Genomic DNA, 22,222 nt, shown 5'->3' with positions numbered 1-22,222 from the left:
GATTCACCCGAGGTTTTTTCTTTCAGTTTCTCACCGGAATAAAAACCCGACAAATAAATTGTCCCAGACCAAAAACCACCCGAACTGAAATGAAAAAAACCAACCTGCCATTTGAAACGTTTTTCGGTTAGTTCCTCAGAGTGGCTTTTGAGCCGAACCGCAATTTGTCCCGTTTTCATTGTTTAATTTTTCAGTTGGGTTTTTTTAACCCTTTTTTGGGGGGGGGGGGGGGGGGTTGTAAAAATCTAGCTACATTTCAAAACAGTATCATTTTGAAATGAAAAGTCGAGGCATTTCATTGCGAAAGGATGGGGACAAACTCTTTCAACTTTAAAGGGGAAAAAATCAGGCTTTTTGTGGCTGGAACTATTTGCTGAATTGGACCCAAATTCATGACTAGTTTTGGTGCCCTGAAAAATGCACTTTGGGGCAAATTTACTACGGGCTGAAAACATTTCGCCCGGCTCTAGAAATGACTCAGGGCCCATCTTGGGGGATAACTTCGCAGTCTCTCTTGCCTGTCTGCCCTTTGCCTTCTTGGATTGAATTCCACCGGCTTCCCCTTCGCCTCCCGCAGCGCCAAGCGAGAAGAGGCCCAGAATGCGCACAGCTCAGCTGCGAAGCAAAGCAGCGTAACTCCAGGGGCAGACAAGTCCTCAATGAGCCCAGGAAAATGGAAGGCTGCAGGGCAACTGGTTGCCCCTTCCAGTCCAATGTCCTTGGCTGAAGCGTTTCCGGACTCGGGTGTCCAATATCCCCCCCAGCCCCCGAGCAGCGATGTTTGGTCAAGATGGGAGCGGCCCGACGGGAGGACGGACAAACAGTGACCCTGCTGCAGCCTTTGTGCCCCGGGACCCCTGAATCCCTTGTTCTCCCGGCCCTCCCCGGGGGTGGAGGGAAGCCAAACCGCAGTTGCACAAGCGGGTTGTGCAAGAGGCAGCGATGCCAGGGCCCGGCTGGCCGGGTATATAGCCGACAGGAGCGCGGAGAAGGGCAGCGGAGCGCAAGAGGCTCCCAGCCCGCCATGGATCTCCTGGGAGCCGTCGCCCTGTTCCTGGTCATCTGCCTGTCCTGCCTCGTGCTCCTCTCCACCTGGCGGCAAATGCAGGGCCGGGGGCAAATGCCCCCGGGGCCCCCCCCGCTGCCCCTCCTCGGGAACCTGCTGCAGGTCGAGCTCCGCGACATGCGCAAGTCGCTGATGAAGGTAGGTGGGCTCGTCCCGGGACGTCCCGGGGAGCCCTGACCCCTCGAGGGGTCTCCAGCTCCCACCAACGCCCCCTCAGAGCCGCCGACCTGCTCAGCCTTTAGGAGCTTTATTAAGTTTCTGTGACTCCAGGTATCTCTGGGGCCGGGGGGTGGTGTGTCTGCGGGGAGGGGCGAAGGGCAGGCTGTGCTGGGGGGTGGGGAGGGATCTTGGGGTGGGGGGATGGGTGGCAGGGAGGGGCAAGGCAGGGGGTGGGGATGGGGGAGCAGGGGACGGGCAGGCATCGGGGCGGGAAAGGGGTGCTCTGGGGGGGGCGAGGAGGGGCAGGACACGTGTCTGTGTGTCCCTGACGCTCCGTCCCCCCGGCCCACACGGCATCTCCGTGGCAGATCAGCGAGCGCTACGGCCCCGTCTACACCCTCCACCTGGGCCCCCGGCGGGTGGTGGTGCTGTGCGGCTACCGGGCGGTGAAGGAGGCCCTGCTGGACCAGGCCGAGGCATTCAGCGGGCGCGGGGAACAAGCCACCTTCGACTGGATCGCCCAGGGCTACGGTCAGTGGCGTCCGTGGGAGGGGAGCGAGCCGGGTGGGGGAGGGGGGCACAGAGGGGGTCACTCAATGCCGAGCTCGACCTGGGGCAGAGCGGAGCAGGGGTCTGGCTGGGCCGTTCCCAGCAATCCCGAAAATATCTGTCTTTATGCAACCACCGGTCGGACAGGGAGCAGCCTCCCACCGGTTAGATCCTGGGAGACAGATCCACCGCTCAGCTCCGCCAGGCTAGGGCCAGGGAGTGTCTCAGTTCAGTCGTCGATCTGTGGGGTGGGTCCAAACTCAGTTGGGGGGGAGGGATTCTCATTTAGATGGGGGGGGGGTGATGTCATTTTAAAAAATCCCCCTCTCAGCATTTTGCACTTGCTTCCCTCCCTCCCCCCAAAAGGAAAAAGCCTCAATAAACTTTCAAAACTCAGGGGTGGTCAACTTTTCAGTCCTCATAAGAACATCAGAGCGGCCAGACCGGGTCAGACCAAAGGTCCAGTTAGCCCAGTATCCTGTCTTCTGACAGTGGCCAATGCCAGGTGCCCCAGAGGGAATGAACAGAACAGGCAATCACCAAGTGATCCATCCCCTGTCGCCCATTCCCAGCTTCTGGCAAACAGAGGCTAGGGACACCATCCCTGCCCCTCCTGGCTAATAGCCATTGATGGACTTGTCCTCCGTGAACTTATCTAGTTCTTTTTGAACCCTGTTATAGTCTTGGCCTTCACAACATCCTCTGGCAAAGAGTTCCACAGGTTGACTGTGCGTTTTGTGAAGAAATACTTCCTTGTGTTTGTTTTAAACCTACTGCCTATTAATGTCATTGGGTGACCCCTTGTTCTTGTGTTATGAGAAGGAGTAAATAACACTTCCTTATTTACTTTCTCCACACCAGTCATGATTTTATAGACCTCTAGCATATTGCCCCTTAGTCGTCTCTTTTCCAAGCTGAAAAGTCCCAGTCTGATTAATCTCTCCTCATACGGCAGCTGTTCTATGCCCCTAATCACTTCTGCTGCCCTTCTCTGAACCTTTTCCAATTCCAATATATTGTTTTTGAGATGGGGCGGCCAGATCTGCACACAGTATTCAAGATGTGGGCGTGCCATGGATTTATATAGAGGCAATATGATATTTTCTGTCCTATCATCTATCCCTTTCTTAATGATTCCCAACATTCTGTTCGCTTTTTTGGCTGCCGGTGCACATTGAGTGGATGTTTTCAGAGAACTATCCACAATGACTCCAAGATCTTTCTTGAGTGGTAACAGCTAATTTAGACCCCATCATTTTATATGTCTAGTTGGGATTATGTGTTCCAATGTGCATCACTTTGCATTTATCAACATTGAATTTCATCTGCCATTTGGTTGCCCAGTCACCCAGTTTTGACAGGTCCTTTTGTAGCTCTTCGCAGTCTGCCTGGGACTTAACTATCTTGAGTAGTTTTGTATCATCTGCAGATTTTGCCACTTCACTGTTTACCCTTTTTCCAGATCATTGATGAATATGTTGAATAGGACTGGGCCCAGAACAGACCCCTGGGGGACACCACTATTTACCTCTCTCCATTCTGAAAACTGACCATTTATTCCTACCCTTTGTTTCCTGTCTTTTAACCAGTTACTGATCCATGAGAGACCCTTCCCTCTTATCCCATGACAGTTTACTTTGCTTAAGAGCCTTTGCTGAGGGACCTTGTTAAAGACTTTCTGAAAATCTAAGTCCACTATATCCACTAGATCCCCTTGTCCACATGCTTGTTGACCCCCTCAAAGAATTCTAGTAGATTGGTGAGGCATGATTTCCCTTTACAAAAAATATGTTGACTTTTCCCGAACAAATTATGTTCCTCTATGTGTCTGACAATTTTGTTCTCTACTATAGTTTCAACCAGTTTGCCCGGTACTGAAGTCAGGCTTACTGGCCTGTAATTGCCAGGATCACCTCTAGAGCCCTTTTAAAAAATTGGTGTCACATTAGCTATCTTCCAGTCATCTGGTTCCTTCTGCTCTTTTGCCCGCCCCAGGAGTGGCCTTCAGCAACGGGGAGCGGGCGAAGCAGCTGCGCCGGTTCTCCATCACCACGCTGAGGAACTTCGGGGTGGGGAAGCGAGGCATCGAGGAGAGGATCCTGGAGGAGGCTCATTTCCTGCTGGAAGCCTTGCGGGGCATGAAAGGTTTGTCGGTGTCCTGTTCCTCCGGTGCCGGGGCTAGGAGGGGGCTCCAGATCCCCAGCTGGTGTGAACTGCCCGTAGCTCCATTGGGGTCAATATGGGGCCAGCCCCACAGCGGCAGTTAATCAGCCATCTCTCCACCCCACACCAATTAACTTCAGAGAAGGGTTTGTCTGTCACTCCCAAAGTGGTCTACAAAGGAGGTTGGGAGCATTATCCCATTAGGCGGGCGGGGAAACTGAGGCATGGGTCATCCCGGCAGGGCTCGAGCGAGGCATTCAGGAGATCTCTGTTCGCTTCCCGGCTCTAGGACAGACCCCCGGTCCTGCCGAGAAGGGGGGTCGGGAACAGGGTGAAGATGGTGTGGTGCTGAGATGCCCCGGTCCTGGGAACCAGAGTGGGGCAGAGCCACTGATGGCGCTGCTGGCTGGGGGGAACTAGTGCAGTGTTTGCCTCTAGGCTTCGTGGCCCCCTTTGCCCAGGGTGGAGCTTACAGGCATGTGTCCGCATGGCAGGTGGCGGCTGCAAGATCAGGGAGAAGGGGGTCCCTGGGGACCATGGGGGTTGTGGCAGCAGAGACGGTCTGTGGCACAGCCTACTGGCTTGCCTGTACCCCACCCAACGCTGGTTGTACCCCCTAGGTTTGCCCTTTGACCCCACCTACTTCCTGAGCCGCACGGTGTCCAACGTCATCAGCTCCGTGGTCTTCGGGGACCGGTTCGACTACAAGGACAAGGAGTTCCTCTCCCTGCTCCACATGATCACCGAGAGCTTCCGCTTCACCGCCACGGCCTGGGGGCAGGTACGCTGGGGGGGGGGGCCAGGCCACGTCCCACGGCCCTGAGACATGCCTGCCCTGTGCTGCGGGGATCGGGGGGAGCGCTGGTTAGCTAGGGGAGATGAGGGGGATGTGAGAACGCTGGGAGGGCAGCGAAGAGGAAAACCTGGGACCTGCAGTGATGGGTATGAAATAGATACAGGGGAATGTCGAGGGATGGACAGAGAGTGTGAATGGAGATAGATAGATAGATAGATAGATGGGGTGGATGGGGTGGATGGGGATAGATAGATAGATAGAGGGTGTGTGTGGGGATAGATAGATAGATAGATAGAGGAGGTGTATGGGGATAGATAGATAGACAGATAGATACAGGGGGTGTGGATAGATAGATAGATAGATAGATAGATAGATAGATACAGGGTGTGTGTGGGGATAGATAGATAGATACAGGGGGTGTGTGGGGTTAGATAGATACGGGGGTGTGTGGGGATAGATAGATAGATAGATACAGCGGGTGTGTGGGGAAAAATAGATAGATACGGGGGGTGGGGATAGATAGATAGATAGATAGATAGATAGATAGATAGATAGATAGATAGATAGATAGATAGATAGATACAGGGTGTGTGGGGGGATGGATAGATAGATAGATAGATACAGAGGGTGTGTGGGATAGATAGATAGATAGATAGATAGATAGATAGATAGATAGATAGATAGATAGATAGATACAGGGTGTGTGTGGGGATAGATAGATAGATAGATACAGGGTGTGTGTGGGGATAGATAGATAGATAGATAGATAGATAGATAGATAGATAGATAGATAGATAGATAGATAGATAGATAGATAGATACAGGGTGTGTGTGGGGATAGATAGATAGATAGATACAGAGGGTGTGTGGGGATAGATAGATACGGGGGGTGTGGGGATAGATAGATAGATAGATACAGAGGGTGTGTGGGGATAGATAGATACAGGGTGTGTGTGCGGATAGATAGATACGGGGGTGTGTGGGGATAGATAGATAGATACAGAGGGTGTGTGGGGATAGATAGATATGGGGGCGCATGGGGATAGATAGATAGATAGATAGATAGATAGATAGATAGATAGATAGATAGATAGATAGATACAGCGGGTGTGTGGGGATAGATACGGGGGGTGTGGGGATAGATAGATAGATAGATAGATACAGAGGGTGTGTGGGGATAGATAGATACGGGGGGGTGTGGGGATAGATAGATACGGGGGCGTATGGGGATAGATAGATAGATACAGCGGGTGTGTGGGGATAGATAGATACGGGGTGTGTGGAGATAGATAGATAGATAGATAGATAGATAGATAGATAGATAGATAGATAGATAGATAGATAGATAGATAGATAGATAGATACAGAGGGTGTGTGGGGATAGATATAGATAGGTCAGTGGGATGGGGATGGATATAGACAGACAGACAGATTGGCTCTCAACCCACCCCGTGTTCAGTGGGCTCTCTGCTCTCCCTGCCCCCCAGCTCTACGAGATGTTCTCGGGCACCATGCGCTACCTGCCCGGCCCCCAGCGCGCAGCGTTCAAGCAGCTGGTGGGGCTGGAGAAGTTCATCGAGAGGAAGGTGAAGGCGAACCAGGAGACCCTGGACCCCAACTCCCCTCGGGATTTCATCGACTGCTTCCTGGTCAAAATGCAGCAGGTACCGGCCGTAGCCGGAGGGGACAGCTCAGCGTGGTCAGTATCAGGCCTGAGAGACCAAACGGCCTGATTGTAACCAGGGGTTCAACTGGTAACGGGGTCAGTTCAGGCCTCAAACCTTCTGGGGCAGAGAAATCGAGCCCCACAGATAGCGAAGAACAACGGGCTTTGAGGAAAGCACTGGGCTGGATCTCAGGAGATCAGGGCTCTGCCACTGACCCCCCCATGTGGCCTTAGTGAAATCACGGCATTGTGTTGTACCTCAGTTTCCCCACCTATACAATGGGGATGGAGAGCCATCCTCTGAGACTATGAGCTCCTTGGAGCAGGGATTGTCCCTCACTCTATCACCCGCCCCAACGGGGGCCCTGGTTTCAGCCAGGGTCCGTGCAGCTCCCCACACTAATGGGCGCTGACCTGGCTACTGGGCAGTGCACTGGAGTCCCGGACGGATTCATTCCCAGCCACATCCCCAGAGTTCTCACAAGCATCCTGGCATATTTTTTTTTTCTCGTTCTGTTAAAGGAAAAGGAAAATCCTTCCTCTGAGTTTTTCCTGAAGAACATTGTTCTGACCACGTTAAACATCTTCTTCGCCGGGACGGAGACCATCAGCACCACCCTGCGCTACGGCTTCCTGCTCCTGCTGAAATACCCGGAGATCGAAGGTAACTGGAAAGGGGGTGTGACGGGTTGGGTCACAGAGACCCCCTTGCGACTGTCACCTGACGTGCTGAGACTACCTCTGAGCTCGTTTTCCCTGCCAGCTTGGGACTTCAGAACCCTGTCTTGTTGAGCCAGACACGCCAGCCTGCTGCAACACAGACCCAGGGTCTGAACCACACGCCTCAAAGCTGCAGAATTAACTGAAAACAGCTTAAGAAGTGCTCCTGTCTCCAGCACCCAGACACCCAGCTCCCAACGGGATCCAAACCCCAAGTGAATCCGTTTTACCCTGTATAAAGCTTATGCAGGGTAAACTCATAAATTGTCCGCCCTCTATAACACTGATAGCGAGATATGCACAGCTGCTTGCTCCCCCAGGAATTAATTACTTACTCTGGGTTAATTTATAAGCAAAAGTGATTTTATTAAGTATAAAAAGTAGGATTTAAGTGGTTCCAAGTAATAACAGACAGAACAAAGTAAGTTACCAAGCAAAATAAAACAAAACACGCAAGTTAAATTAAAGGAGATATCCTATCTCCTAGAACTGGAAGGGACCTTGAAAGGTCATCGAGTCTAGCCCCCTGCCTTCAGTAGCAGGACCAAGTACTGATTTTGCCCCAGATCCCTAAGTGGTCCCCTCAAGGATTGAACTCACAACCCTGGATTTAGCAGGCCAATGCTCAAACCACTGAGCTAAACCTAATACAGTAAGAAACTGAATGCAGGTAAATCTCACCGTCAGAGATGTTCCAATAAGCTTCTTTCACAGGCTAGACTCCTTCCTAGTCTGGGCCCAATCCTTTCCCCGGTACAGTCCTTGTTAGCTCCAGATCAGGTGGTAACTAGGGGGTTTCTCATGACTGCAGCCCCCTTTGTTCTGTTCCACCCCCTTTTATATCTTTGGCAGAAGGCGGGAATCTTTTGTCTCTCTGGGTCCCCACCCCTCCTTCTCAATGGAAAAGCACCAGGTTTAAGATGGATTCCAGTCCCAGGTGACATGGTCACATGTCCTGTGAGACCCCCCCAGCCTCCATTCTTCCCGGCCTGACTCACAGGAAGGCTTACAAGTAAAACAGATTTCAGAGTGTGTTATACCAATAAAAACTAGCAGGATCTTATTAAAGGGGACAAGATAAAGATGCCACATTTATTATTTAATCTGTAACTATTAGCAAATACCTTAATGCTTATACACATACACTCACACACACACACACACACACACCCCAAAATGTTCTGCAGCTGCTGGATAGTTACCGGTCCTGATTGTAGTTTGAGTTCGCAGCTTGGGATCGGAGCTCGTGGCAGCTAACTGGCCAGGAAGCCTGAGCACGAGGAGGAGCCGGGTCTCTGTCGGGCGCGCACCGATGCTCCTTGATGTTGATAGCAGAACGTTACCCAAAGTCTCTCCTCTCACCCTTCCTTTTTTATAGGCTTTTAGTTTGGATTCAAAGTCTCTAGGTCTTGCTGTGTCACGCCGCCTCTGGGTTTGGTGCTTGATCACCCGTCAATTGCAGGCGTGACTGTCAGCCTGGGACCTGGCTTTGATCTTCCTTCTGTTGTTTTTTTCTTTTTAGGGTGGATGCTTCTTGCTTGAGTTAGGGCTGTTGTCTAGTTCTTCAGCCGTTGGTATTTGAACTTTATCTCATCAGGACGGGCTGGTGCTGGAGGTTGATTCTATCACCCATGCATCCCTCATTCACACATCTCAACTAGACTAATAACATTACAGTCTGGCTTGCAAAAATGGAGGCTGCAGCACAAGCCTTCTACAAAATGGAGTCAGCATTTTAAAATGGGTTTTGAATTACAATATTGCACCGAAGTTACAATGTTACAATGTAGGCAAAATGGCAAGTGTAATGAAATGGTGAACAGAAGTTACAATGGTACAGTGAATAACTAAAAACAATTTCATTCACATTGGTTCTACAAGTGGTAGCCGTGTTAGTCTGTATCAACAAAAACAACAAGGAGTCCTTGTGGCACCTTAGAGACTAACACATTTATTTGGCATAAGCTTTCGTGGGCTACAGCCCACTTCATCAGATGCATGAAGTGAAAAATCCAGGAGCAGGTATAAATACATGAAAGGATGGGGGTTGCTTTACCAAGTGTGAGGTCAGTCTAGCGAGATAAATCAATTAACAGCAGGATACCAAGGGAGGAAAAATAACTTTTGAAGTGGTAAGAGAGTGGCCCATTACAGACAGTTGACAAGAAGGTGTGAGTAACAGTAGGGGGAAATTAGTATTGGGGAAATTAAGTTTAGGTTTTGTAATGACCCAACCACTCCCAGTCTTTATTCAGGCTTAATCTGATGGTTTCCAGTTTTCAAATTAATTCCAGTTCTGCAGCTTCACGTTGGAGTCTGTTTTTGAAATTTTTTTGTTGAAGAATTGCCACTTTTAGGTCTGTTATTGAGTGACCAGAAACAGAGCCATCTACAGTCAATTGTCCTGGTTAATGGGAGCCATCAAGATTCCAAACCACCATTAATGGCCCACACTTTGCATAATTACAATAGGCCCTCAGAGTTATATATCATATTCCTAGTTTCAGATACAAGAGTGATACATTCATACAAATAGGATGACCATCCTCAGGAGATTATAATCTTTGTAATGATACCTTACAAGAGACCTTTTGCATGAAGAATATTCCAGTTACATTATATTCACCCTCATTAGCGTATTTCCATAAAATCATATGGAGTGCAACGTCACGGGGGGACAAAGGAAACACAAAGGGCCGGATCCTCAGCTGGTGTAAATCAGCCGGGTTCTGCTGAGGGCAGCGGCGGTTCCTCCCTTTACACCAGCTCCGGATGGGGCCGGACAGTCACAGCTCGGCAGCGAGTTTGTGTCCTGTCTGTGTCGCTCCATCGTGAGTCAAAGGAAGCCGACGGTCAGGGAACGCCGGGTCACTGTTGCTATTTCAGATTCCAATTCTAGGGGCTGGATTCAGATCTCGGTTCCCCCGGGACTAATCCAGAGTCACCCCCTGACGGCAGTGAGGGCAGGGCCAGATCCGGATCTCGGTTCCCCCCGGGGTCAATCCGGATTCGCACGGGGCCCCCCTTTGAGCTGTGCTGACGTCTCTGCAGAAAGGATCCGCGAGGAGATCGACCGGGTGATCGGGCGGAACCGCGCCCCGAGCATGGAGGACCGGAGCCGCATGCCCTACACCGACGCCGTCATCCATGAGTTCCAGAGGTTCTGTGACGTCATCCCCATGGGCCTGGCGCGCCGGGTGACCAGGGACACCCAGTTCCGGGGATACACTATTCCCAAGGTAGGGTCCTGGGGCGTCTATCCCCCGCCCCGCCCCATGGCTGTGTAGGGCTCAGCATTGTCCCAGTGTGGTGCAGCAGGCAGCGGGGTGGTCTGGAGCTCGGGAAGCCTGGGTTCTCTACCTGCCTCTGGGAAGTCGTGTGGTCTAGCGGGCCGGGCACCAGACTGGGGCTTATGAGACCTGGTTTCTGTTCCCAGCCCTGCTACAGGACCTTGAGTGACTCTCCTTCCCTCCCACCCTCTGTCTAGGTCCAATTCCCAGCTCTGCCACTGACTCATCGTGTGACCTTGGGTATCACTCTGTGCCTCAGTTTCCCCATCTGTTAAATTAACATACATGCAGTTAATGAGCTTTTGTTTGTCTATTTAGACAGGGAGCTCTTTGGGGCAGGGAGTGTCTCTCACTATGTCTGTGCAGCACCTTGCACGATGGGGCCCTGATCTCAGTCAGGGTCTGGGCAGCGCCCGGCACGACGGGGCCCTGATCTCAGTCGGGGTCTGGGCAGCGCCCGGTGCGACGGGGCCCTCATCTCAGCCAGGGTCTGGGCAGCGCCCGGCATGACGGGGCCCTGATCTCAGCCAGGGTCTGGGCAGCGCCCGGCACGACGGGACCCTGATCTCGGCTGGGGTCTGGGCAGCGCCCGGCACGACGGGGCCCTGATCTCGGCCGGGGTCTGTGCAGCGCCTGGCGCAACGGGGCCCTGATCTCGGTTGGGGTCTGGGCAGCTGGTACTAATCAGCACAGGTCCATCAGCTGTGGATCTGGCCCATGGTGTCCTGTGTTTACTGTGGGTTTTCCCAGCGTGTCTAGGAGCCCCAGTCATGGACCAGACCCCACCGCGCTCGGTGCTGCTCCGGGAGGAGCAGAGGGCAGTAGCTAGAGCAGAGGGCGTTGGGAGACACCTTGGATTCTGGCCTCTCCTGGCTGCTTGAATTTTGATATTTGCTTGCATTGCAAATGCCTCTCGTGGTTAGCATGACCCTGAATTGTGCCCCAGTGCTGTGGGTTATCTGCGTTTAATCATTGCTGTTTGTCGCCTTCTCTTCCCCCAGGGGACGGAGGTGTACCCGATGCTGGGATCCGTGCTGTATGACCCCACGCAGTTCAGCAGCCCCGACACCTTCGACCCCAGCCATTTCTTGGATGGGAACGGCCAGTTTAAGAAGAGCGACGCCTTCGTGCCCTTCTCAATAGGTACGAATCCCTCCGCAGAGCTCAGTTCCGAGCGTCCCAAGCAGCAAGATCTGGGCCTGGCCCAGCTGCCCGCTGCTAGACCTCACCCTGCGTATAGAGAATTGTGAGGCCAGATCCTCAGCCGGTGTAAATCAGTGTCACACCATTGGGGTCAAGGGGGCTGTTCACACACACTCCGGGGTAGGTGTGCGCTGAAGCCCCGTGGGGAATCGGGGCCTTGTGAGCTCTTTGGGGCAGGGACCGTCTCTCCCCGTGGGTCTGTCCAGCGCCTAGCACAAAGGTACCCTGACCTCGGGTGAGGCCGATGGACACACCTGGGGTAATTATCACCTGTGCCATCCCACAGGAGTAGCCGGTTCCTTTTCTCCGAACCAGGCTCGGTCGTTTGCCCCTCACTCCAGCGAATGCCAGTCTCCCAGTCGCGCGATCGGGCGGATTCCTGCCCAGGGCGTCGTAGGGAATGTGGCCTAGGAACAGACAGGCGACATTAGCTCTGAATGCAGCATTGCTGAGCCCGGACTGGGACACCGTGTCTGGTTCCGGTGACCACGCCTCGCACACGGTGCTGACAAGCTGGAAAGGGTTCGGAGAAGAGATACAGGCTACACTGGAGGTCTGGGGAACCCGCCGCACAGAGACTCCGGGAGCTCAGTGGAGCGGTGGTTAAGGGGTGATTTGATCCCGGTCTATCGGCACCGCCTGGGGGAGAAGGGATCTGACGGCCGCGGGGTCCCTAATCTAGCAAAGGCAGAACGGGAGCCAAAGACCGAAAGCTGAAGCTTGGTGGTAAATCCCAACTAGAAATAAAGTGCAAATTTTTAAGACTGGGGGGAATTAGCCCCTGGAACAGCTTCCGTCGCTTGGCCGCTGCAGAGCCAGGCCGGCTGCCTTTCCGGAAGAGACGCTGTAATTAAACACAGATTGCTGGGCTCAGTAGCGGAAGTCACTGGGTGAGATTCTCCTGCACCTGCTCTGCTGGGGTCAGGCTAGATGATCGCAGTGATCCCTTCAGACTGTAATATCTCCCTCCCGAGCGTGTTATTTCTCCGTCCTCCTGGGTCCTCGCAGTCCGTCCTGGGTCAGGATCACTGAACAGATCAGGGGGACTTTTCTCCCCTGTTGTTTGCCCAGCTGCAGGGCTCAGAGCATCCGGCCGGCTGCTTTCACAAAGTCAGTGACTGTCTAGAGCTCAAAGATCTGCCTCATTAACCCCTCCCAGCACAGCAACATCATGCAACTGCCCCCTCTACAGATCTTCAAACGAACGGTGCCCAATTTCCCCAACCATCGCCACCGCCAGAGCTCCAGACTGGGGCAGAGTTTGGACAAGGGGTGAGACCCCCTCCCAGAGTCTCACCTGCCCTGGCACCCTGCTGCGGCCGGGCCATGACGCCTCCTTTGTCCTCTCTCCTAGGGAAAAGGTATTGTTTCGGGGAGATGCTGGCGCGCATGGAACTCTTCCTCTTCCTCTCCAGCATCCTGCAGAACTTCCGCTTCCGCTCCCCCGTGGAGCCCAAAGACATCGACATCTCCCCGAAGCTGGTCGGGTTCGCCACCCTGCCGCGCAGCTACGAGATATGCCTGGTCCCGCGCTAGCAGCCCCGCGGAGCCAGACGGGATTTCTGGGGGCAGCCTTGGGGAGGGAGAAACACAAAGGAACCAGACCTTTATTAGGTGGAGAACTGGCCCTGTCAGAAAAAGGAGCCAATGGGGGGATCTGGCTGTGTGAAAGTGCCACATAGGGCTAGCTGATAGCTTGTATCTCCCCGCTGCGCAAGGGAATCCCGGCTCCCCGACACCTCTACATCCCCCCTCACCTCCCGTCCTTGGCCCTGGCCGCTCCAAAATCTATTTACTGATGGGCCAGTCTCTTGCTAGGCCTCGTAGCTAGTCCGTGAGCCAGAGCAGCGCGGTGCTTCGGGATCCCGTGGAATAGCTGCTTGCTGCTCGCACGAGGAGACCAGCGCTCTGCTCTCTTGATGGAGTCAGCAGGATGCAAACCGCAACCGACCAGGAGATACTGAATAAGCAGCAGAGCCCTGACGTTGCAGCGAGAAATCGGTCACCGTTCGGTTTGGAAATGTTCCAAAAATCAGCCTTTGTCCGGAGCCGCGCTAGTGAGAACCGAAGGGGGCAGCAGTCTGGGGCAGGCGGGTTATCGGAACCAGACGGCTCCGAGCTCACGGCTGCAGGGCCGGTTTCACGGGTTTGGTCTCTGAGCCACGTTGTTCAGTTAACTCCTGCGCTAACACCCATGGAAGCTGGCTTAGCTGTCGTCTGAATTAGCTAATAAATTGGAGTGGGTCAGACCCCAGTAATTATGCGGAGCGCTGATTATTGATTGCTAACGAGCCTCTCCCCGGAGCAGGTGGGCGGGGAACGGGCAGAGAGTGGGTGACAATGGCTGACACCGACCAGCAGTAAATTGTGACTGCTCTGGACAGGGGCCAGGGAAGGACATGCCGCTCGGAGGGGGGATTCTTCATTGCCCCCTATAGCGAGGGAGCAGTGCATGCATCGCTCTTTGCCCGGGTCTCTGTTGAAATTCACCAGCTAGAAACGGTGGCAGCGTGGCCTAGAGGCGAGGGCGCTGTCTTGAGTGTCCAGAGACCCGGGGTTTAATCCTGGTTCTGCTACCGACCTGCTCAGTGACCTTGGGCATGTCTCTTTCTCTTCAACCCGGGAGCTCTTTGGGGCAGGGACAGGCTCTCAGCCAGCACAACAGGGCCCTGATCCCGGTCGGGGGCGGGTCACTTTCACCAGTGCAAAGGGGAATGTAACACGCTACAGATGGGTCCAGCTTTGCACTCACTTTGTCCCTGGTGTGCGAGATGCTGAGAGCTGAGTGCGGGGGAGTGGAGGGGACGGATATCAGTTTGTTTCAAGCTGAAAGTGAATTTTTTTCACCAGAATGAAAAACCAAGAAAAAACCACCCAACATGGAAAAACAAACTTCCCAACAGAATGCAAAGGCAAAACACTGACTTTGGAAAGGATCAACAGCTGTTTTGTCGGGGGGGGGGGGAGATCAATTTTTCCCCCCAGACCAAACTATTTACTGAATTTGACCCACGTTCATGGACAGTTTGGCTGCCCCCAACTCTGCATTTCTGGGGCAAACTCACTATTCACTGAAGAACCATCCCCCAGCTCTAGAGCGGACCCCAGGCACAAGCAGGGGGGAATCAGCCCCATGGATCCCAGGCCTGCACGTTGAACGGGTCCCTGGGACCGCTCCATGGACACGTTAGCAAAGGGCAATGAACATTCCCAGAACCCAGCTCCCAGGGACAGGCCGCTCTCTCCCCATGTGTTGGCAGCAGCTGGCCCGGCCTTTGGCCAGCCTGGACGGAGAGCTGGTGTGATCCAAATGAGCAGTGGAGACCCAGAAAATCATGAGGATTTGTGATGCCGAAATCATGCGCTTTTCACATGGCCCTGGGCTGGGGTTTTCAACCTTTTTCCATTTCAACTGGAGGTGCGGACCCCATTAAATCTCAGACATAGTCTGCGGACCCCCAGGGGGCTGCGGCCCGCAGGTTGAAAACCTCTGAAGTAGGGTAAAAGGTCAGACGCTGCTGCTGCTGTATCACAGCAAAACCCCCTAAAGGCCATGGCCTCATACACATTTACCCCATCCCTGCGGCTGGGGCAGGAGCAGGGTGTCAAAGTGGCTTTAAGCTCCCCTTTGCAGCTCTTTGTGTTAGTTAGAGCAACCTCGGGGCTACCCTAACTCACGTCCTGCCCCCTATGGGCCCTGGGGAGCAGAGACTAGGGAGCACGCCCCTGAGCTGACCCCTGTGCCAAGGGTTGGGAGCAGGGCCCTTACAACAGCTCCTACGTGCAGGGGGAATTCTGAGGGGCCATTTCCTCCACTTCAAGCCCCCTTTACCCTGGCCCTAAGGGGCCCCAGGGTGACAGAATCAGGTCCATTGGCTCAGATGGTGACCTGAATTACCATATCGGAGCAATTCCAACCCAGGAAGAAAGTGGAAATTTCATAAGAGAATCTGGTTAGACTGGGAGCGCTTTGGAGCAGGGACTGTCTCTCATTGTGGGTCTGGGCAGCGCCCGGCGCGATGGGGCCCTGATCTCGGCTGGGGTCTGGGCAGCGCATCGGGGGAATGATCCAAGGGCCATTGTCCTTCTTATCTGTGCGCCTTCATCAATCATTAACCCTCATCGCATGTGGCAGGTGATCATAAGGGCAGAATTCACCCAGTGCCGTGGGGCCAGCTCCGGGGGCACCTGTGAAACTCCATGTCGAAGGGCTTACGCAGGTCACAAGCCTTAGGCCCCGATTCAGGAAAGCGTTTAAGCGTGTGCTTGAGCCCAGCGCTACTCAGGACAGCCCAGGAGCACACAGAATCAGAGAATCGTAGGACAGGCAGGGACCCTGAGACGTCATCTAGTCCTGTCCCCTCCACTCACGGCAGGGCTCAGTATTGATCATTCCTGACAGGTGTTTGTCTAAACTGCTCTTAAAAATCCCCAATGATGGAGATTCCACCACCTCCCTAAGCAATTTATTCCAGTGTCTAACCACCCCGACAGTCAGGAAGTTTTTCCTAATGTCCAATCTAAACCGCCCTGGGCTGCAATTTAAGCCCATTGCTTCTTGTCCTGTCCTCTGAGGAAGAACAATTTACCTCCCTCCTCCTTGCAACAACCCTTTGGGTTCAGATCCCATTGGGGGCCAGTTCAGCGCTCTGAACGAGGGGTCTTTCCTGGATTGGGCCTTTGGAGAAAGTTCCAGGTGACGCGTCTGAGGGCCCGGTCGGCGCCTGACTCCCCGAAGAACCCTGTAAGCCCGGGAGGTGAGCGAGATGGGTGAGCCATTGTTCCCGTCTCACAGCAATGGATGGATGAATGATGGGTGTGAATGGGGGTAGATAGATGGCTCTGTATGGGGATGGATGGATGGGTGGATGGATGGATGGATGGATGATGGGTGTGAATGGGGGTAGATAGATGGCTCTGTATGGGGACAGATGAATGAATAATGGGTGTGAATGGGGATGGATAAATAAATGATGTGTGTGAATGGGGATGGATGGATGGATGATGGGTGTGACTGGGGGTAGATAGATGGCTCTGTATGTGGATGGATGGATGATGGGGATGGATGATGAGTGTGAATGGGGATGGATGGATGGATGGATGGATGGATGGATGGATGGATGGATGGATGGATGATGGGTGTGAATGGGGATGGATGGATAGATGGATGGATGATGGGTGTGAATGGGGATGGATGGATGGATGATGGGTGTGACTGGGGGTAGATAGATGGCTCTGTATGTGGATGGATGGATGATGGGGATGGATGATGAGTGTGAATGGGGATGGATGGATGGATGGATGGATGGATGGATGGATGGATGGATGGATGGATGGATGATGGGTGTGAATGGGGATGGATGGATGGATGGATGATGGGTGTGAATGGGGATGGATGGATAGATGGATGGATGATGGGTGTGAATGGGGATGGATGGATGGATGGGCTTAATGGGCTTAAATTGCAGCAAGGAAGGTTTAGGTTGGACATTAGGAAAAAGTTCCTGTCAGGGTGGTTAAACACTGGAATAAATTGCCTAGGGAGGTTGTGGAATCTCCATCTCTGGAGATATTTAAGAGTAGGTTAGATAAATGTCTATCAGGGATGGTCTCTAGACAGTATTTGGTCCTGCCATGGGGGCAGGGGACTGGACTCGATGACCTCTCGAGGTCCCTTCCAGTCCTAGAATCTATGAATCTATGGATGGATGGATGGCTGATGGGTGTGAATGGGGGTGGGTAGATAGATGGGTGTGAATGGGGATGGATGGATGGATGATGGGTTTGAATGGGGATGGATGATGGGTGTGAATGGGGATGGATGGATGGATGATGGGTGTGAATGGGGATGGATGGATGGATGGATGATGGGTTTGAATGGGGATGGATGGATGGATGATGGGTGTGAATGGGAATGGATGGATGGATGGATGGATGGATGATGGGTGTGAATGGGGGGTAGATAGATGGGTGTGAATGGGGATGGAAAGATAGAACGGATGGCTGGATGGCTGATGGGTGTGAATGGGGGTAGATAGATGGCTCTGTATGGGGATGGATGGGTGGATGATGGGTTTGAATGGGGATGGATGATGGGTGTGAATGGGGATGGATGGATGGCTGATGGGTGTGAATGGGGGTAGATAGATGGCTCTGTATGGGGATGGATGGGTGGATGATGGGTTTGAATGGGGATGGGTGGATGGATGATGGCTCTGTATGGGGATGGAAGGATAGAACGGATGGATGGATGGCTGATGGGTGTGAATGGGGATGGAAAGATAGAACGGATGGATGGATGGATGATGGGTGTGAATGGGGGTAGATAGATGGGTGTGAATGGGGATGGAAAGATAGAACGGATGGATGGATGGCTGATGGGTGTGAATGGGGGTAGATAGATGGGTGTGAATGGGGATGGATGGGTGGATGATGGGTTTGAATGGGGATGGGTGGATGGATGATGGCTCTGTATGGGGATGGAAAGCTAGAACGGATGGATGGATGGCTGATGGGTGTGAATGGGGGTAGATAGATGGGTGTGAATGGGGATGGAAAGATAGAACGGATGGATGGATGGATGATGGGTGTGAATGGGGATGGAAGGATAGAACGGATGGATGGATTCTGAGTTGTCATCAGATACGTTTACGGCTCAGCTTTGGGGCTCCTATCTGAGTGCACTGCTGGTCTGGGTTTGGAGTCGATGCCATCAAATCCCCCACATCGCTCTGGCCAGCCATCCCCTGCGTGGAGGCGATGCCCCCGCTCTCTCCCTCACCCTGTACCCACCCTGGTGCGCACGTCTCTGCAGCTGAGTGCGGTGTATGGGCCGGCGTTCCTGGTGTCCGTCGGCTCCAAGCAGGTGGCGCCGTCCAGCTGCGGCGAGGTCACTGCGGCACAATCCACGGCGGGGCTGAGTGCGCCGGCAGGGGGACTTCCCGCCAGCTGGCAAGGGCCACGCAGGGCTCAGTACAACGCCAGCCAGTGCAGACCCCGGGGCCAGCGCCTCAGCAAGTGTAAATCAGCCACGCTCCATTGGGCCGGTGCCAATAGCCACCCGCCGAGGGTCTGCCTCATCGACTGCCGTGGAGCCAGGCACACCAGCTTGGGGGTCTGGCCCCATTCACGCCCATGGAGCTATGGCTGATTGACACCAGCTTGGGGGGCTGGCCCCACTCACGCCCATGGAGCTTGGGGGTCTGGCCCCATTGACCCCAGCGGCGCTACGGCTGATCCAGTTACCGAAGCCAGACCCACAGGGGTCTATTGAGCCTGCCGTGGGCAAAGAGACCCGAGTGCGGGCGACGCTCTATGGGCTTTGCTCATAGTCATTCCTAATGATATTATTTCTAGTGATCGTTAATTGATAACACTCTCTCGTCATTGCCCACTGTTGTTAGCAAAGCTTTACATTAATTTATTCCTAATTATAACATGCTACTATTAATTGCTGATTCGTTATATTATTGGCATTCATGGTCAATAAATAACAGTTGCTACTAATTGCTAACTATTAATAACTGGGTCTCTTAAGTGCTAATTACTAATTAATAGTTGCTAATTGCTAATAATTAATTATTGATTTTTAACAATCCATAATTATTCATTTCCCATGTGCTTAATTAGTACAGTATGTATTTATTAATTGTGAATATATGCTAATTGCTAATCATTTATTGATTTTCGACCATCAGTAATTACTCATGTCTCACATGCCTACAATGTGCTTTATTTGTAATTAGCATTAATTGTTAATGAATACTTGCTAATTGCAGCTCGCTATTTGCTAATCATTGTAGTTCATTTTCGTCAGTCGTTACGCTTACTCACAGCTGACATCCTGGAGCGGGCCCAGCTGTGCCTTGCTCACTAAGTACAACGTGGAGCAGAAGTTTAGTGTAACGGTGCCATGGCGCTTGCTTGGCCCCAGGCAATCACTCCTGATGATTATTACGTCTACGCTGAGTTACTCCCCATCTCCGCTCCACTGCCTCTCCACCAGGTTCTGCACCTCGACTCCAAGGAGTTTAAACCCCAGATAAATTTAACCCCAACTGTTTTCTGGATGAAAACTGCACCTTCAAAGAGAACAGGGCCTTCGCGCCATTTTCTGCAGGTAGGATGCAGACCCCATCCAAGATAGGGCCCCATCGTGCCGGGCACTGCCCAGACCCCAACCAAGATCAGGCCCCGTCACGCCGGGCACTGCCCAGACCCCGACCGAGATCAGGGCCCCGTCGCGTCGGGCGCTGCCCAGACCCCGGCCGAGATCAGGGCCCCGTCGCGTCGGGCGCTGCCCAGACCCCGACCGAGATCAGGGCCCCGTCGCGCCGGGCGCTGCCCAGACCCCGACCAAGATCAGGGCCCCGTCGCGCCGGGCGCTGCCCAGACCCCGACCGAGATCAGGGCCCCGTCGCGTCGGGCGCTGCCCAGACCCCGTCTGAGATCAGGGCCCCGTCGCGTCGGGCGCTGCCCAGATCCCAACCGAGATCAGGGCCCCGTCGCGCCGGGCGCTGCCCAGACCCCAACCGAGATCAGGGCCCCGTCGGGCCGGGCGCTGCCCAGACCCCAGCCGAGATCAGGGCCCTTTTACCAGTGAAGGAGCCTTACACAGTGATATCCCGAACCTCTATTTTTTAACAATCACCAAACCAGAAGGCACCCGTCGCACGTACACTGCTGACCACTCCCAATAGGGCAGACGAACTTTTCCCGGTGGCCAGTGTGACGAAGTGGGACTGTTCTTAATGTTTCCTCTGAATACTGTGTGGGTGCCTCAGTTTCCCCTATGCATTTCTTAAGTCTCTAGGTGGTGGGGAAAGGCCAGTGCGCATAAATCACTGACACTCTGTCTCCCTGGCAACAAATGGCCAGGGCCCCTTCCCCCCTGCAAGGAAATAGCTAAAGGTGAACAAAGAGATCAGGTGACCTCCTGGCCCAGGAAAGAGACAAAGCCGGGAGAAGGAGGGGCTGGAGGGGGTTTCAGAGTTGGCGCTACCTGGGGACTAGGAGTGAGGGCAGACGTGGGTGTCTGGCTCTCTGAACCCCAGAATGGACCCGGCCAAGGGGGTCTCGTTCGCCGCTGTACTTACAAGCTCTGTTTTAGACCGTGTTCCTGTCATCTAATAAACCTCTGTTTTACTGGCTGGCTGAGAGTCACGTCTGACTGCAGAGTGGGGGTGCAGGACCCTCTGGCTTCCCCAGGACCCTGCCGGGGTGGACTCGCTGTGGGAAGCGCACGGAGGGGCGTATGCTGAATGCTCCCAGGAGAGACCCAGGAGGTGAAGACGTGTGAGCTTCTTGCCCTGAAGATGGTCTGCTCCGAGGGAGAGGAGGCTCTACAGAGTCCTGACTGGCTTTGTGGGGAGCAGTTCCAGAGCATCGCCCGGGGACTCCGTGACAGCCAGTCACGATTAGATCGTCTGGGGACTCCAGCTTCTTCACGGTGTCATTGGCAGTGGGTTGAGGTCTGGCAGCTCTGAGCGTGGGCTGGGTCCTGGAGCTGGCTCCAAAGAATTTCCTTTTGGGCCCCAGTTTAAATTGTTAAACATGAGGCCTGCTTCGCTAGACCTTCGCCAAGCATTTTACTAAAATGTTCCAAACTAATTCTGTGTCCAATCCTAACAGATGGCAAAACAATCTTCACCCAATCCCAGCCCACCCCCTTAGTGGAGCTAAACCTCCCGAAACGAGACAGGACTGATCTCCCAAAATGAGTTATACAACAGATAGAAACAATCACAGAAGCAGCCAGAAACCATGCAGAGAAACTGAAGGACCGTAAAGGCAAAACAAGACAGATTTCACAATCACAACGGTTCCTTGCCAGACAGATGCTCTCAACCAAAGTTTTCTGTAAACATCTTAAGCTCGATGTCTTTATCTGGTAGTGGTGGACACCGCTAGGACAGGTGCCTTCTCCACGGCCCCAGATTACACTGGGTTGATGCAATTTAGATGGGATGTGAGGACGTGACTTTCTGCTTCTCGGCTCATGGCTGCTGCTCTTACATTATGGCCGTGTTACAGAGGGGGAAACTGAGGAAGCAGGCAGTGACGTGCCCAAGGTGGCGCAGCAGGTCACGGGCTGAGCTGAGGATAGAACCCAGGAGTCCTATCTCCTAGCCCCAAGCTGTAAATACTAGACCCAGAACCCAGGAATCCCAACTCCCACTCTAACTACTAGACAATTCTCCCTTTCATAGATAGAACCCAGGAGTCCTGACTCTCAGCTTCCCTCCCCCCCACTCTAACCCTCTAGACCCCACTCCCCTCCCCGAGCTGGGGATAGAACCCAGGAGTCCTGGCTCCCAGCACCCCCACTCTAACCCTCTAGACCCCACTCCCCTCCCAGAGCCGGGGATAGAACCCTGGAGTCCTGACACCCCGGCCAGGCTGGGTCGACTGGAGCACAGTGTACACAAGACTACGACTGAAATCTGTTTTACACGGCGTGGCGGGGGGGGGGCCAGAAAACCCCTTCAGAGGTGAATCTGAGACGTAACAATCCCAACAGGCCGAGGGTAGCTGTGGGGATCCCCTGCCAGTGTTTAGGGTTGCCAGGCACCTGGTTTTTGACTGGAACGCCTGGTCGAAAAGGGATCCTG

At 53.6% G+C, this 22,222-nt stretch overlaps 1 protein-coding gene across 1 annotated transcript; it reads left to right on the top strand.

Annotated features, from left to right (window-relative positions):
* The first annotated feature begins 1,024 nt into the window (after positions 1-1,024).
* On the top strand, positions 1,025-13,148 carry LOC135892958 (cytochrome P450 2A13-like). The gene is made up of 9 exons (XM_065420737.1): positions 1,025-1,204; positions 1,594-1,756; positions 3,770-3,919; positions 4,558-4,718; positions 6,221-6,397; positions 6,922-7,063; positions 10,171-10,358; positions 11,411-11,552; positions 12,967-13,148. Exons 1-9 carry the CDS (start codon positions 1,025-1,027, stop codon positions 13,146-13,148), a joined length of 1,485 nt encoding a protein of 494 aa, XP_065276809.1.
* The last annotated feature ends 9,074 nt before the right edge of the window (positions 13,149-22,222 follow it).

This window comes from Emys orbicularis, chromosome 21 (assembly GCF_028017835.1).
Source record: "Emys orbicularis isolate rEmyOrb1 chromosome 21, rEmyOrb1.hap1, whole genome shotgun sequence".
NCBI classification, from domain to species: domain Eukaryota; kingdom Metazoa; phylum Chordata; order Testudines; family Emydidae; genus Emys; species Emys orbicularis.
This window is presented reverse-complemented; position numbering and strand designations above follow the sequence as displayed.

Excerpts from the sequence above, each read along its gene's own strand:
- LOC135892958 (XM_065420737.1), top strand. The coding sequence starts at position 1,025 with ATGGATCTCCTGGGAGCCGTCGCCCTGTTCCTGGTCATCTGCCTGTCC. Across the intron at positions 3,920-4,557 it reads AGCCTTGCGGGGCATGAAAG|GTTTGCCCTTTGACCCCACC; the intron begins GTTTGTCGGTGT and ends TGTACCCCCTAG. Across the intron at positions 10,359-11,410 it reads GGGGATACACTATTCCCAAG|GGGACGGAGGTGTACCCGAT; the intron begins GTAGGGTCCTGG and ends CTCTTCCCCCAG.